General features: G+C 45.7%; 2 protein-coding genes and 1 long non-coding RNA gene across 4 annotated transcripts in view; 1 reads left to right on the forward strand and 2 right to left on the reverse strand.

The window, feature by feature from the left end:
* Fbxo9 (F-box protein 9) overlaps positions 1-3,949 on the reverse strand; it is a 27,362-nt gene extending 23,413 nt beyond the window's left edge. Inside the window, exon 1 of the mRNA XM_021171318.2 lies at positions 3,616-3,949. Coding sequence (XP_021026977.1) covers positions 3,616-3,618 — 3 coding nt within the window. The 5' untranslated portion in view covers positions 3,619-3,949. The remainder of the gene's footprint in view (positions 1-3,615) is intronic.
* On the reverse strand, positions 3,669-3,996 carry LOC115031907. Its single transcript, XR_003837543.1, has one exon. It is a non-coding gene; the product is annotated as an uncharacterized LOC115031907 (long non-coding RNA).
* A 73-nt stretch (positions 3,997-4,069) lies between these two features.
* Positions 4,070-17,057, forward strand: part of Ick (intestinal cell kinase) — a 60,712-nt gene continuing 47,724 nt past the window's right edge. The window contains exon 1 of one of the 2 annotated variants that reach the window (XM_021171315.2): positions 4,070-4,793. The gene's annotated coding sequence lies outside the window, so the exon portion shown is untranslated. Of the gene's footprint in view, positions 4,794-8,609; positions 8,828-17,057 lie in introns of those variants that run through there. The other variant, XM_021171314.1, reaches the window with a different exon arrangement.

A 17,057-nucleotide genomic window follows, 5' to 3' on the forward strand; every position in this document is an offset into this window, starting at 1 on the left:
GTACTGAATCTTCTTGTGTGGTTTTTTTTTTAAAAAAAAAAAAAAAGAAAAGGAAGGAAGGAAGAAAAAGAAAGAGAAAATCAGCCCTTCTCTTTTTCCCTATTTAAATGCTAAGGAATTGAGTCCAGAGCTTTGCACATGGTAAACAAGAATTCTAACAGAGCCACTGAGATATATTCCAACCAAACTCACCTCTTCTATTTTATCTGTAGTATAAACTCAATCTTTTACACTGGAGTGGCTTAACGTGGAATAAAGGTGGGCTGAATAGTGAGTGGCTTTGGGCTTAATAAACGTTTCCATTTACTATCACCATCGTATCCTTTTAGTCTCAGTACGTTAAGTAACTAAAATGAATCCTCAGGAAAATAAAGTATTGCCTAGTTCAGTCTGTTAGCTAATAACTTATCAGCACGGGCAGCTTGCTCAACACTCAGTGTGTTCAGGCCTACACAGAAATGTGGCAATGAGGAAATGACCCTGACAGTTAGCTAGGACTAATAACAAATGGATTTTATTGCCTCTGGTCTCTACACAGCAGAAAGGTACATGTAGGTTCATACACACATGTACCTGCACACACAGGAAACACATATCCATACCACTGTCACCCCTCCTCACAAAAAAAAAAAAAAAAAAAAAAAAAAACAAAACAACAAAAAAAAAAAAAAAAAAAAAAAAAAGAAAAGCCCAAAAGGCAATTCTATCTAGTTCCAAGGACAGTAACTTTTCTATTAGCAAATTTTGGCTCTAAGTTATTTCCAGGAGAGAAAAGGTTTTGCCACCACAGATCTCTGAGTACAGCAACCAAACACGCTTGTACCACATAAGCGTAACATAAACAAACTCTACTCCTATTTTATCTCTGGCAACCAGACCCAAAGCAGGGAGCCCGTAAAGCTTGACTAGCTGGGGCAGAGTAAGATCCCTGCTGCTCTGTAAAGTCACTCCAGGGAAGACATACATCAAAGAAGCATTTGCTCCAAGCCAGGAGTCTGGGCTTGGACAAAGGGCTTAGACTGCTCTTCCCCAAAGGGTCCCTGTGTAAACAGAGGTCCTCAGGTTGGCATTCCTGGGTGTTGAAAGAACCCGTAGGATCTGGCCTGATGGGTGGGGAACAGTTCCTGCCATGATGTGCTGTTGCGTGGGAGGCGCAAAGCAAGGGGGCCACCTGGATCCCGGAGTTGATCCTCCAGATCATGAGCCAAAGCGAACTCTGTATAATGATCTCAGGCGTTTTGTTGTAATGAGAAACTGATCTACTGGGAAATACGAGAGGGACTGTGAAATGCATGGATCCCACTGAGATGTATACTTCCAAGAGTCTGACTTATCACTGCAAATCCTAAATATAGCTAGTAAGAGAGGACCCGAGTCCCACGGAGTACATCTTTAGAAAGACAGCCCTCTTGCTGTTGTCGGGCAGTCGGACTAAGCTAGCCTGATCTGAAGAGCTTCCCCGGCTCTAATGGGTTAGTGCTACTCAGTGAGCAGCTTGCTCTTCTGGGCCTGGATTGCCTTCTTCCTTGCTTAGCTGCATCTTCTTCAACATTCAGTCAGCAGCATTTTCCAACCGTCTTCTGTTGCCTTACAAATACATTCGTATTGGAATCATTTGTCTCCCTCAGTAGAAAGAGTGTACCGAAGGCAGAGAGCACATCTTGGTCACAGTTGGTACCTTTAGGACCAAAAGCACCACATGATTTTTGGTAAAAACAAACAAACAAACAAACAAACCCAGCATCATTAGTTTTTGTTAGTTGAAACAGGGTCTCATTGTGTATAGCCTAGGCTGGACTGAAACTCAATATGTAGCTCAGGCTGGCCTTGAATTTGCAGTGATTTTCCTGCCTCAGACTCTTACGTGCTAGGAGGAATTTGAGTGTGAGCACTATACTGGGATCTCCTTATTTGGAGAGACGTCTGTGAGCTGGAGAGATGGTTCAGCAGTTGAGGGCTGCATAGTCTTCCAGGGGACCCGAGTCTGGTTCCCAGCGTTCGTGTCCTGCAGCACATAACAGCACCAAGGGACTGGAATTCTCTCTCTGGCCTCTGTGGGCACCTGCACATACATCGCATGGTGTCTCAGTTAGGGTCACTACGGCTGTGATGAAACACCATGACCAAAAGCAGCTTGGGGAAGAAATGGTTTACTTGGCTTACATTCCCACATCACTGAAGGAAATCAGGACAGGAACTCAAACAGGACACAATGGTGGATGCAGGAGCTGATGCAGAGGCCATGGAGGTGTGCTGCTTACTGACTTGTTCCTGCATGGCTTGCTCAGCCAACTTTCTCATAGAACTCAGGACCAGCCTGCCAAGAGATGGTACCACCCACAACGGGCTGGGCCCTCCCCATCAATCACTAATTAAGAAAATGTCCTGCAGGCTTGATTGCAGCCTGATCTTTCGGAGACACTTTCTCAGGTGAGGCGCGCCTTCCTCTCAGATGACTCTAGTCTGTGTCAAGTTAACATAAATCTAGCACACACTTTAAAACATTAATTTAAGGAGAGGGAGAGAAGGAAAGAGGGGTGGGGGGGGGGAGAGATCTGTAAAGAGAATTAGTGATACTAGATTCTGGGTCATCTTTTCAGATGTGATTAAAAGTTTATCACAGATCACAGTTTATAGGTTTGCTAATACTGAGCACCAAACCCCACACCATGCCAGGCTAGTCGGAGGCTCAAAAATAACTAGAATACAGAATGCCTATCTCAGAACAGAATCCATTGCTAACCTTGATTTTGGCAGTAGGAACTGGGATTTTACTACATTTAGTCGATTTTAATCCCACTTGAAATAAGCAGGAGCTTAGTTAATCTTCAGTATTTTCATAGTTGAAAATTACTCAAGCATCATGGTATAGTTTAGGGGTTAGTTTCTTCGCAGATGAGATTGACTGAACATAAAAGAAGGTTAAGGGCTTAATCGTGGTCTGAGGACTACTTTTGAAAGTTTAGAAGAAGAATCAATTAGTGTGTTTTCTGTGCACCAGACTAGTTTCATAAAATAAACCGTTGCAGCCAATTCATGGTTTTTTTTTTTTTTTTTTTTTTTTTTTAAAGCCACTTGAGTGTTCTCCCAGTCAGTCTGGTATCTTTCATTCTTAAATCATTCAGCCCTAGCTGGAAACTAGTTTCTTAAGTCATTGCAGAGCCTACATACTCCATACAACAGTCCCGTGAGACCCGAGCTGTCACACATGGAGCTTGGCGCAGTCTCTCAGTCCGCACAGCAGAGAAGCGGCTTAGGCCCTCGCTATCAAGAAACTTGGCAAGAATCCCTCCAAGCCCAGTTTGCCAGGACTGCCTGCAAATACCCTACTGGGGCCACTGACGCCTCGAGGGCGTGCGTCCCAAACTTGGAGCTCCTGAAATCATCTATGGGCCGGGCTGCCAGAACAGAAGCGATCAACAAGTGTCACGGCTTGCCAGGGCCACCTCCCTTGTGCAGAAGCCAGGACAGCTCACCTGAGACCTGACTCCCAGCTCGGACAGTCTGGAGCGACCGAAGCGGGCCTTTCCTCGGCTGTCCGTCAAACCCTGCCCTCACCTGGGGCCACCTCCCGCTCCGAATGCCCGGCCCTCGCTGCCCTCCCTCCTCGGTTACCATGCTGGCGGGCGGCCGGCCCAGTCGAGGGGCTTCCCGCGCCCGGCTCCCGGAGGGGTGGCGGCTGCCCGGTGTCTACTCCTGCCCGTCTGCTGCAGCGCGGCTTAGCAGAGTTCTCGGTCGGAGAAGCGCACCAGGCAGCGGCAGTAACTGCGGGCCCGGCGTACGGCAGCCATCTTCGCGGGACAGGGGGCCGGAGGCAGGCGCGCTGCGGCGGCCGGGGACTCGAGCTGCGGAGGGGTCGCCGGTCGCCAGCGGAGGCCGAGCACCTAGCGAGGAGCCGAGCGTCCGCCCAGCAGGAGACGTCTGGACGCAGCGGCGGAGCTGCCTGCTCTGCTGCGGAAACTGCGCCGCCGCGCCGCGCATGCGCACTGCCGTCGCCGCCGCCACCGCCGCCGCCTGCTTGGCTACCAGCCACCCGTCGCGGACTAGGGTGATGGGCCTACTGTGTGCAGCCGTCGGTGGAGCTAAGCTGACCCGCCTCACTCAGCCCGCCTGTTTGATGCTGAGAACACCCAGGCAGGAAGGAGCAAATGTTAGCTCAAAATGTTTGAACCTGGAGTAGAGCCCCCTGAGTCGATCCTAATTGGACATTAGGGGACGGTACTTTAGGCGCCCTGGACACAGGGTGCCCTGTCAGAATGAGAAAAGAGAGCGAAAACTCAACAATCATTGAACCCCACAGACTCTGGACCGAAGAAAACGTACGCTCATGTGTGCAGCCGGAGAGTGGTAACAGCCAACTCAAGTCACGTCGAACTACAGATCCCACAATACAACGGGGGAAGGACGTGCCTTTCCAAGGCCTGAAACCCGACTCCTGAAGGAGTGTACACTACAAGGGACGCTGGGATTTGTAGTCAAATGTTCCACATTGAGCCGGAACTTACACCCACCCACCCCCAACCCGGTGCCACTTCTTACAGTCCAAACATCCGATTCCACGTCAATAGAAGGCACTTGGATTGCACATTTTAGAACTTTTTCACCTACAGGCATATGCTAGCAAAACTTACAGGCTTCCTGGCCTCTGACAGACATTTAGACAACATTTATTGAGTTTCTGTAAGTGTTAGAACCTAACAGCCATTCACCCGACTTCACAGAACTTAAAATTTTATTGTGCTACTTTATTCTGGAGCTCAGAAATGAAGTACGTCTTCGGCAAAGACATGGAGGTAAAAGGGGAGGGGTGCAACTTGATTACAGTAAGAAATTGCAAATCCTGTGTATGTTGTTTATTTATTTAGTTTGTATTCCACTGAGTCCAGTTAATGCTGGAATATTGCCTTATCTTTTGGGCCTGATTTTGTAGAAATTGTCATAATTTCAGTGGGCTGATGAATACACCTGTCGTGACATAGCCAGAAGACAGCATCTCAGAACACTCTTTCCCGTCCCAGGGCTCTTACATTCTCTCCACCCCATCTTCTTTAATGTTCCCGGAGCTGGGGGCTGGGGAGTGGATATAGATGTCCCTTTTAGGGCTGAGCACTGTCACCTATTCTCGGCAGGTTTTGTAAATAATGGAATCCACCTCTAGGTGGAGACTGTCCTTGGCTCCTCCCTTGATTAATCTAGTGGGATATAGGTCAGGGACTTGGCCACGGGATCACCCCTAGGAAGGTGGAATCAATTTAAGACAATGTCATTTTTCTTCCAGAATCTAGGGTGTCATTCCCTAGAAGCCACCATGAGGTTCAGGCAGACCCAGGTAAATTTTTTCTAGCTGGAGACCAAGAATGCTTTTACATTCCCTAACTACCTCTTTGAGCTTCCTTGTCCTCCAAAGTTCCCCTTCCGGTCGTGTTCCACGCCTGTTTCTCTGCTTCAGGCTCATCCTCCTGGCTGTTTCCGGTTTTACAACTGGCCAGTCCTAGTTTTCCTAGTTCTTGAGGTGCTGTCTGTGTCCAAATTTAAATTATTTTATTAATGAGACTAAGAACCCTGGAAGGGGGCTTCTATTTCCTCGGAGTCGTATGGTGGCTCTTCGGGGACTTCCCCGAGACTTCTTAACTGCCTTTTAATTCCTTTCTTTAAAAGACTTGCTTACTTTTACTTCTGTGTGTGTACGCTCGTGTAAGTTTATGTGCCACCATGAGTGTGAAGGTTCCTAAACAGGCCAGAAGGTATCAGGTCACCTGCAACTGGACTTAGAGGTGATTGGGAGCCGTTTCACATGGATTCTGGAAACCTAAACTGGAGCCCCTTGCAAGAGCAGCAAGTGCTCTTGACAGCCAGACCGTCTCTCACAAAACAACAACGAGTCCTAAACATCAGCTTTCACATGAAGAATGAGTTTCCACAGTGTTAGAACTAGTCAATTTCATTGAAAGGGTTGAATGTTTAAGGTGGGCTGGCCAACTAACACATGAGGAAGGTTGGAAAGAGCACTAATCTCTGCATATAAAAAGACAGTTAGACAGCAGTTTAACAACATGTGCATTTAGCAAAATAGCAGTCATGGGCTCCCTACGTGGGGCCTGTAACCTCCTCTTTCCTCCATAGGGCCATGGACTTTTGACAAGGTTGGAGCAGGTCTCAGAGCCACTCAGAAAGCAGCTGATTCTCCCTGTAGCTTATATGCCTCTTGCATCCTTAGGCACATGTTGCCCAAACCCTATATTTCAGAACAGCCCTTCTCTATGGATGGTTTCATTTGTACACTACTGACTACCTATGATGTAGGTATTCGACGGATGCCAATATGTCAGTAGTTTTCTTTGTTTTTAAAGGAGACTCTAGATTTCAGGTCTTGCAAGGAAAACACTTCTCCCAATGATCCCTTTAAAATTAGGTTTTAAGTGGAAAAAAAAAAAGTCTAATAACAGAAGTGATTTGAATTCCCCAGATTGGGGTTTGGAGAGATGGCTCAGTGGTTAAGAGCACTGACTGCTCTTCCAGAGGACCTGGGTTCAATTCCCAGCACCCACATGGTCTGTGACTCCATCCACTTCCAGGGGGTCTGATGACCTCACACAGACATACATGCAGCTAAACCAACAATGCACATAAAACCACAATGAGCCCTAAACGTCAGGTTTTAGATGAAGAATGAGTTTCCCCAGTGTTAGAACTAGTCAATTTCATTGACAGGGTTGAATGCTTAAGGCGGGCTGGCCAATCAACACGTTTTCTCTTATCCAAACGAGTTAATGAAGTGGTAAAATTTAAGAAAATAAATATTTGTGAAGATAAATTCAGTACCTACCTTATTGAGACCTGTTTGCTTCCCAGCAACAAGCCTGTTTTATTAAAACACAGCTATAGTTCACTACCGCTTATTTGTACTCAGTCATAACCAATAGCCCTCTTCACTGGTTTTTATTATCTCAACATATATTTACTGGGTCATAATTTCCCAAGGGCCAGGACTTCTAATATAAACTGCTTAGTAACCCAGTGGACCTCTGCCAAAAGTAGACAAAGGCAGTTCCTCTATTTGCAAAGCAGACTGGCTTGAACTGTTAAGTTTGACTAAAATGTCATCATTTTAGTTACTTTTAAAGCCCCCCTTTTATGAGGACTATATGACTTATCAGGCTCCTTGTCTTGTGCTCACTAACGAGGACTTGTGATTTCCATTTGTCGTATGGGCTAACTATCACATAGGTAAACAAGGAGATAGGTAAGGTTAACAGAAGCCCTGGGGAACTTGACTATCTCGTAGGTTTCTTCAACAGTGGAGCAAAAGGAGTGATCGGAGCTTTGGTAGATTCAGGGGCCGAGAAAAACTGCCTGCAGTCCTCAGGATTCAGAGGCAAATAATGAAAGGAAAAGGACACAGTGACAAGCTGGGGGGAGGGGAGGTGGGGGGGCACTCAGTCTTATTTGTTAGACCAGCTCTCCTGTAGCTCATGTTGGCCATGTGCTCTTGGCGCTTCTGCTTCCACTGTCAGCAGGGGCTGCGGCTGTGTAACTCTGCCAAGCATGGCTGGGGAGAGTTAAATTCAAAAAAAGACATACAGAATAAAGAGTTAGTGATTTATTGGTCAAAATAGTGTTATTTAGAAAGATGTGGGTCTCCAGACCAGCAGCATCTGCCCCAGGAACTTCTGGTGTGGGGCCTAGCAATTTGTTTTCACTAGCCACTTGGGGTACCACCCTGTGGAATGATAGAGTCCAGAGCCGGGTGGTAATTTGGTTTTTTCCAAATGCTTCAGAGCTATCCTTTAAGATGATTTAAGGTGGGTCCCACAATAGTATGTACTTATGTAGGCGTGTACTTACCTACTTATAGTGGAGAGGTTTGAGGCTTGGTCTCATTACATAGTCCTGGCTGTCCTTGAATTCACTATGTAGACCAGGCTGTCCCAGAACTCACATAGATTCACTGCATCTGCCTCCCAAGTGCTGTGATTAAAGGTGTACACCACCACTCAGGCTTTACAATATAATTTATGTTGTGAGTTTGTTCTAGTGGTTCTCTGCCTTCCTAATACAGTTCCTCGTGTTGTGGTAATCACCAACTTTAAAATTATTTTTGTTGCTACTTCATAACTGTAATTTTGCTACTGTTATGAATCATAATGTAAATATCTGTGTCTTCTGATGGTCTTAGGCCACCTTTGAATCCCCCAAAGGGTTAGCCACAGGTTGAGAACCTCTGCAAACAGTGATAGATTTCCTACCACTGCATAGAAAGGAGTGTTGCATCTCCTTGGTTTCTCACTTGGAAAGCTATCCACTCAGTCTTTCAAACTTAAGTTGCAATAATGCTGAAATCATTTTTCTACTGTGGTTAAATACAGACGCCAAAATGTGTTGTTTTGACTGTGCAGTTCAATCGCATTGATTTACATTCAGGCAGGAAACTTTTTTTTTTAAGCGGGGGCTTCCCTTCTTTGAGTATTTTGGGGCCAACCAGCCTGTCAATGGCAAGTCTGCGGCTCCCCCGGGTGGGTTGGGCGCAGCCCAGAAGCTCAACGCTGCCCTCTGCCGAGCATCCGGGAGATGGCGGTGGTGCAGGGCCGCGCGGGGCCAGCGAGGGGAGCTGCAGGGCAGCTTTTCCAGGGAAAGCGGCTGGTCGTCCCCACTAGAAGCCACTCTGCCTTTTGTTTGTTTTGCTGCCGGAGGCCGCGGAGCGGCGGGTTCCTGCTGGATGCCACGCGCTGACGGGTGTGGACTTGCCGGGTTCGCCCGCTCGGATCCCACTGCCCTTGCCTGCCGGGCCCTCTCGGGTGCACGCGCCGCCGGGCCGCGATCGCCGCCAGTAAGTGGGGCTGGGGCTAGGGCTGGAGGGCTGCACCGCGACCTGTCGCTGGGTGCTGGGCGGTACCGGCTGACCCGAGCGAACTCATGGCCGGGAAGGCTAGGGGCTGTGGCTTCTCAGTGGACCCGCCACGGTCTTGTGGGTCTCCTTTGCCGAGAAAACTCCCGAGCCCGGGGCTTTTGATGGGTGTGTTTATCTTTCAGTCTGAAGGAGCGGAGCACCCTGGCCGACTTGAAACCTCTTGCGGGTGGGTTTGTGGGTGGATGGGTGCTGTGGATTTGGGATTATCATTTGCCTAACTAGGCCCTTGTCCGTCCCACCCGGGTCTGAGCAGCACACTTGCTCGCAACCATTTTACTCAAGATTATCTTTTACTCCAGCTTCTTTCTTTCCACTCCAACCAGATGTTTGGAAGAGGATGTTGAAAGATTTTTTTTTTTTCAGAACGTTTATTTTTTATTGTTAACCGTTTAAAAGTTTGATAGTAGCATGTATGGCTTGTACAGAAGGTAAAAGTAATGCATCTTTCTGCAGAGGAATGTATTCATTTCCATTTATTACTAAGGAATGGCTTTTACTAAGTCTGAGGGAGATTCCACCCTGGATTTTGCCCACCTGACTGATATCTAAGCTAGCAACACTGTTTTTTGTTTATTTGTTTGTTTTATAATTTTGAGCCCAGCACTCTTTGTAATGAGAGGAGTTTGATAGTTAACAGTTTTCATTTCACCCATTTCCTGGTGAGTCGGGGGCTTCCAGGTGTGTCTCAATAATGAATGGAGCTGCATATGAAATTCTTAAAGAGCTTTAAATCAGTGTAGTTGACATATAAATTATTTGCAAGACCTGTGCCTTGACTTTGTGTGTAACTGTTACAGAAGCTAATGTATGCATAAATATGCACATCTGAAATAGTTTCTGAACAATTTGGTAGATTCTCTAAGACCCTCTACTAACCTAGACTTGGAGAACACTGTAAGTCCGAGCAGAACCAAGGACAGTGCTGGGAGTGTTTAACTTAGGATGACATCCCGTGGACCCCCTGCCTCTAGGGGGCAGCCTTCCAGTGCCCACACACACACACACACACATTGCTTTCCTTTCCACTTTGCCTTGTCCCTTTCTTCAGTCACACTGGTAACTGAGTGGGAAGAGGGCAGCTTCAATTCTTAATGAGACCAACCAGTTTCCCATAATGGAGGCGCGTGCTGTGGGGTCCAAGAAGCCTGCCCGAGTAGGCGTCCTTGCCAAAGGAACTGAGCACATATACTAGTCACAAAGAATCTTTTCTCCTACCGAAATGTCCTCCCTCTGTGCCATGCGCAATTGCTGACAGGATAAGGGGTTGGCCGTTAGGAAAGTGGAGCCTCACTGACTGAGTGTCCACTCACTCTCTCAGAGCCCTTCTCACAGACTCCCTGTTCTGTTCTGGTTTTCCCTCACAGCTTTCTAAGTTTCCTGACAAATCAGGGGGTTGTTTCAATTTTCAAGCATTTGAATTCTCTTCAGCCATTTTCCCTCCATCAGTGAGTCACCAAGACCTTTGAAGTATGTTTCATATAGTCTCTTCCTTCTGCATCTAATCTAGATCTTGCCCTTCCCTTCCTGCAGCCTGAAACATTGGAGCCACCTTGTCGCCAGCCCCCCAGGCCTGTTAGTGAGCCCTCTCGAACGTTTGCCCTCTCTGTTCTCTTCCTCTGCTTCCCGGCTAAGTCTTTCACATGGTCACTTTTTGTTATATCTCCTGGCCATTCGACCTTTAGTTCATCCATTGTGTCAGTTCTTCACTAATCCACCTGAGTTTTCAAGTCCATTCGTAATGAGCCTCAGCCTTCACATCTAAATTCTTTGCACTCAGTGTCTTACTGTGGGGGCGACTCCTTCCCCCAAATGGAGATCATCTTACTCGCTTTAGAGCCTCTCTTTATCCTCCATACTCCCCTGTGCTAACAGTACCCATCTCTGGGGGGAGGAAATCCTCTTGTGTGTTTGTAAATACATTCCCGTGTGTATGCAGGTGTATGCGCTTGCATGTGTGTGGCCAGAGGTCGACACTGGTTTTCTTCCTTGGTCACTGTCTTACATTTGGGAACCGTGTCTCACTGGCTCCATTAGGTTACAAGTGAGGCTGTGTCTTGCCTCAGCTTGTATGTGGGTGCCGGGGATTTAACTTGGGTCTTTATGCTTGCACAGCCGATACATTATCCATTCCCAAGTCCCGTGAGTCTTTCTGTCGTTGTCACTACTCATTTCTTTCCTTTTTCCTAAAAGTCTTGAAATATTTGTTCCCCAGCCTGTCCTTATACTGTCCTCTCATTGGCTTAGGTTATTTTAAGTTTCTTGAGGCCAGGAACCGTATTTTATGGATGGCAATCTGTCTTTCTGGTTTCAGAGTCAGGCAGAATTCTGGTTGGGCTTGGCATTACTCTTTAGTCACACAGCTGTGTCAGATTCTAACAGGCCAGTAGTCGCGTGAAGATGGTCCACAGGGCCTACTCAGTAATGGCCGACCATGGTGTGCTTCCCCCTTTGCAGCTACTGGCAGAGTCCTAAGCAAGAGGCTCACAGTTGGTAGGTTTGTAGTAGATAACTCAGACTTGCGCCTAGAGGAGGACCAGGCTCACCAGGCAGTGATTCTTGCCCTTACCGTCAGTGCTGGAATTCACAGTATTCCTGGCTGCTGCTCTGCTACTAGGATCTGTTACTATTTTTCCTTCAGACCTTGCCAGGAACATTTCTGCCTTTAAAAAAACAAACAAACAAACAAACAAACAAAAAAAAAAAACCCAGCAACCTCTTCTACTTCATTTTGTGGAACCTTGTCAAGTTAAAGATAGATCTACCCAATGTAGTCATATGCTTATGAAAGATACATGACTGTATGTTTTTATCTATTTATATTTATTTGTTTTGGTTTTTGAGACTGGTAGTTTGAATGAAAATGAACCCCTTGGGCTCATAGGGAGTGACACTATTAGGAGGTGTGGTCTTATTGGAGGATTGTGGCCTTGATGGAGGAAGTGTGTCAACTAGGAACAGGCTCTGAGGCTTCAGAAGCGCAAGCCAGGCCAATATCACTCTTTCTGCTGTAGAACTCTGAGTTACCTCTCCAGCACCATGTCTTCCTGCGTGCCACCATGCTTCCCACCATGATGATAATAGTCTAAACCTCTGAACTGTAAGCAAGCCCCAGTTAAATGTTTCCTTTCTAAGAGTTGCTGTGGTCATGGTATCTCTTCACAGCAATGAAATCCTAACCAAGACAGAGAGGCTTGCCCTGAAGCCCAGGCTGGCTATAGATTTACGGTGATCTTCCTGCCTCAGCCTCCCAAGTGTTGAAAGTGTGAACCATCACTCCTGGCTTTGACTGCGTGCATCTGTGCACGACTACTTACCTGGTATTGGTTTCTGGACAGAATTCTGGGTATAGTGACCATTGTAGTTTCATCTCTGTTGCTGAGATAGAACGCAATGACCAAAAGCAACTTAGGGCAGTTGACATTCCATCATGGAGAGGAGTCAGGCAGGAACCTTAAGCAAAAGCCATACAGGAATGCTGCTTGCTGATGGCTTATGCTTAGTTAGCTTTCTATCTATCTATCTATCTATCTATCTATCTATCTATCTATCTATTATAGGTAAGTACACTGTAGCTGTCTTCAGACCCTCCAGAAGAGGGCATCAGATCTCATTATGGGTGGTTGTAAGCCACCATGTAGTTGCTGGGATTTGAACTCAGGACCTCTGGAAGAGCAGTCAGTGCTTTTAACTGCTGAGCCATCTCTTCAGCCCTTAGTTAGCTTTCTTACAAATCACCTGCTTAGGATATGGTGCCACCCACAGTGGGCTGGGCCTACCTACATCCACAATACAGACAATCCCCCACAGACCAATCCAGGCAACCCTTCAGTTGAAACTCCCCTTAGGGGCCTCTCAGCTGTGCCAAGTTGGCGGTGAGAGCTAAGGAGGACGGTGGCTTTTCTGTGTAAGGTGATGTGCAGACTAAGGAGCAGGATCTCGCTTGACTGTCCATTCCTCATTAGCATTTTTTGAAGGCCATAGCATTTCTTACAATTAAATGTAATTAATTAGTTAATTTTTGAGGTAGGGTCTCATTGTGTAGCCCTGAAACTTGCTATGAGCCAGTCTAGCCTCAAATTCATAGAGATGTACCTGCCTCTGCCTGCCGAGTACTGAGATTAAATTCGTGCACCACCACACCTGGCTCTGGCATTCTTTTTAAAAGTCAGGATCTCAGTAGTTCAGGCTGCTCTCAAACTCAAGGTAGCATTGCCACAGCCTCTTGAGTGTTGGTATTCCCGGTGTAAGATACCACACCTAGCCTGGGCATGGCATCCAGAAAAAGGGCCTGTCACTAGAGTGTCAGACTCTGACCCTGGACTTCAGTGGTTATAGGAAGTGTGATTGCCCAAGACTGCACAGTGGTATGTGCACTGTTGAACTAGTCACGTTATTCTGAGATAATAGCGTGGCTGTGCCCTAACTTCTGTTAGTGCTTACCTTTGGACTGCAGCTCTAGCTTCCTTATCAAAACACGTGTGTTCTGGCCAGGTATGGTGGCTCACACCTAAAATATCAACACTAGAGAAGTGGAGGCATGGAGATGAGTGTGTTTAAGATCAACCTAGAGTACACAATAAGTTCTAGGCCAGCCAATAGAGTGAGATATACACCCCCCCTCCCAATAGCCCTCTAACAAAACCCCCAACAACTCATTTTGTAAAAAGACTTTGGCAAAGTAAATAATTTCTAGCACAAGTTGCATTAAAATCCTGGGGAAATGTTTTGGGAAGAGGAAAATGCAGCTACCTTTCCTTGAAGCCCAGGAAGTAAAAGACGCAGGTCCGACTGTCTCGGAGATGGCGACTCTCCGTGCTCTGACACTTTCTCTGCTCACCCTGAGCTGCCGGCCCGTGAGAGGAACATTGACCGTTCAGGGAAATGTCTAGCCCACGCTGAACCCTGACATCCTAATTTCCTTATGGAGTTCCTGAAGTGTCTTCCATACTTTGAAAGGTGAGCTCTTCGAAGGAAGTGTAATTCGTAGACTCAGGTACAGACCATATCCACATTCTGTGTTGTTCTGTGAAATTGAGTGTTGGTTCAGGATTAGGAAAATGTTCATGAGTCTTTTACCAAGGTTCGTGGGAGCATTTGATGCACCTGTGGTAGAGGGAAGGCTGTTTACATTTTTTTAAGATTTATTTATTATAATATCTAAGTATGCTGTAGCTGTCTTCAGACACACCAGAAGAGGGTGTCAGATCTCATTACGGATGGTTGTGAGCCACCATGTGGTTGCTGGGATTTGAACTCAGGACCTTTGGAAGAGCCGTCGGTGCTCTTAACCGCTGAGCCATCTCTCCAGCCCTGTTTACATTTTCACATTTAAAAGTATGCCACTCTGAAGATGATAAAGTCTTGATGCTTGTTAGTGGGGTCTCTGACCTCTTCTGCAAAGGTGTGGTATTGGATGATCTTCAAGTTTATATACAGAAAGAAGAATTTCCAGTTTGCTTGTGTTAATCCCAAAGATGGAAAGAGAAAGACCACCCACCCAAATCATCATGGCCAAACTAATTTAATTAAAGCAAGCTTTCTTTGTACAATAACTGCCTATCCCTGAGGTGGGATTCAAGAGGTCGGCATTGAACATGACAAGATGAGGGTTTTTATAGCTCGGGGGGGGGGGGATTTCCCAAATGGGGGATTCAGCAAGCCAATAATAGGTGGGGTTACAGAAGCAGCACATAGCAAGGCAGTCAAAACAACCTCCTAAAACCAAGGCAAGGTGGCAAGGTGGGCATGATAACTTCTGAAACAAGGACACGGTAGCTGGTTCTTGGAACAGGCAGTACAGAACGATTTGTAGTTATGGTTACAGGTGGGGCATAGCCCAATGTTTGAGAAAAAAGTTTAATCATAAACAGGAATGAACCTAGTTTGTTTGTCTTTATTATAAGATGGCTTTCAAGCCCAAGATGGAGGCAGGCCGGTCCATCACTTGCTGTTACAGTTGGAATTGAGATCCAACTGAACATAGCACTTAAATCTATACTAGTTAGCATTCAAGTATATATTTCCATACTTTAAATATTCTCCTAGATGTTCAGCTTGGCATCCTCAGTTTTTAAGATGGAATGGCCATGTAGTGCTTCATATTTCATTCAATTCTTTCCCCTATGGTAGAGGACATTTGTGGCCACTTAAGGCTGGTGATAGCTGGGGGTATGTGAGAAACATACCTTTTACATTTTTTTTATTATTATTTTGAGACAGTCTCATTCTTTAGTCTGTGTTGGTCCTGGTATTTTTCATGTTGCCTAGGCTAGCTTCAAGTTCATAGTGATGCCCCTGCCTCTACCTCTTAAGTACTGAGATTACTGTACCCAACTGAAACACACATTTTTTGAATGAATATTTTCATAAGTAGTTTTATATAACATAGGTATAGCATATCCAGGATATAACCATACCCTTCATGGGCACAGTACACACATGACACACAGATGTATATGTAGGCAAAACACTCATGCATATAAAATATTTTTTAATATGATCAAGAAATATATGATTCCCTGGGATCTGCATAGTAGAAGGAGAGACCAACTCCCTACAGTTATCCTCTGACTGCTACACATAACATACTCCTTGGAATGCCTCTATCCATGCACACAAAATAACTCTCTTCTGGTCTTCACCAAGCATGCATATGCATCTACCTGCAGTTGAAACAGTCATATGCATAAAGTAATTAAATCTAAAACTTAAAAGAAAACATAGTAAACATGCAGTTTTCTAGAACTAAGATGAAGAGTTACAGTTACGTACTTGACAGTACTCTCTCTAACCAAAATATCAAAATCCGGGGTGGATCAAAAATGGGACACACACAATTGGACTTTTATGACTTTTATACCTGATTCTGTAATAGATTGTGGTTGAAACGCATACATAATAAAAATACTCGATGAAATTACCCTCTAACTGCGCCTGTAAGCTGTAGTCTATGTTTATAGTATATACAAATACCATCTATACACAAATATGCCAAAGCAGCATGCTTCTTCCTAGACTCGTAGTTCATAAAAATGATAGTTAATGCTTTTGTCCTCTCAGACTTTCTTTATAAGTAAGTTTATCAGAGAATGATTTCAGATGAAACCGAAGGAAAACAAGATCTTTTGAGATATACGTGTTTTTCAAAATTACTGCGAACATTTTAGAGGGACCCATATTTTTGTGCCAAGTCCTAATATGGTTGACCAGTTTTGCCAGAAGGAGGCTGGGAAGAATGGTCACGGGAGGAGCTCATTGATTCAGGGACATCACCTACAATCAGAATGATACCTCACAGATCTGTAAAGTGCTCAGCGACACGTCTTTGTGATAGCTGTTCTGTGTCCCTCTGACTGTCAGATTCTTAATGCTAAGACTGCAGTCACGAGTGTATTAAAACCTCTGCCCTCAGAGTGTGAGGAGAACTATACTTTTATAAGTGTGGCCTTGTAAGACAAGTTGTATGGAGAGTGTTTCCATTTACACAGGGATTTCCTGTTTGGGGTTAGGAAACTATAGTTTTTCTGAATGAAGCTGTAAGTCCATGCCATTTGTTTATGTGACCTCTCTGACAGCTGCAGAGGTGAGCAGTTGTAATGGAGATGTGCAGCCCCTGGAGCCTCAAGTGTTTATTGTCCCTTCTGCAGAAAAGGTTTACTGAGCCCTGCTCTGTTTTTATTCTCCTACTAAGCCGCTGTTTTATCCTTAGTGCATTTTAGTGAAGCATGGTAAACTGAGTTACGGTCATTCCTAAATTAAACATGTTGTAATTCCAACCTGACAAGATTTAGAATTATCATGGAACCGTAACACCAGATGTGTCTGTGTTTCCTGAAAAACTTATCAGGGAAGACCCAACCAGGATGTGGGTGGTTCCATCCCAAGGCTGGGGTCCGGGACCCAGTAAAAATGAGAAAAGGCGCCGATTCCTGCCACTCACCTCTCCCTGCCTCCCACTGCAGATGCCATGTGACCAGCCACCTCCTTCCCGAGTCTAAAGGAACACTTCCTTCCTTAAGGATTGCTTTTGTTGCTTTAGTGAGGCTTTGTCTCAGCAATGAGAACAGTCAATAACGCCAAGGTGGAGATCATGAAACAGTTCCTGGGGTGTAGAAGGCTGGCAGATAATTGATTTCCTCCTCTCTGTGCC

Source organism: Mus caroli, chromosome 9 (assembly GCF_900094665.2).
Source record: "Mus caroli chromosome 9, CAROLI_EIJ_v1.1, whole genome shotgun sequence".
NCBI lineage: Eukaryota > Metazoa > Chordata > Mammalia > Rodentia > Muridae > Mus > Mus caroli.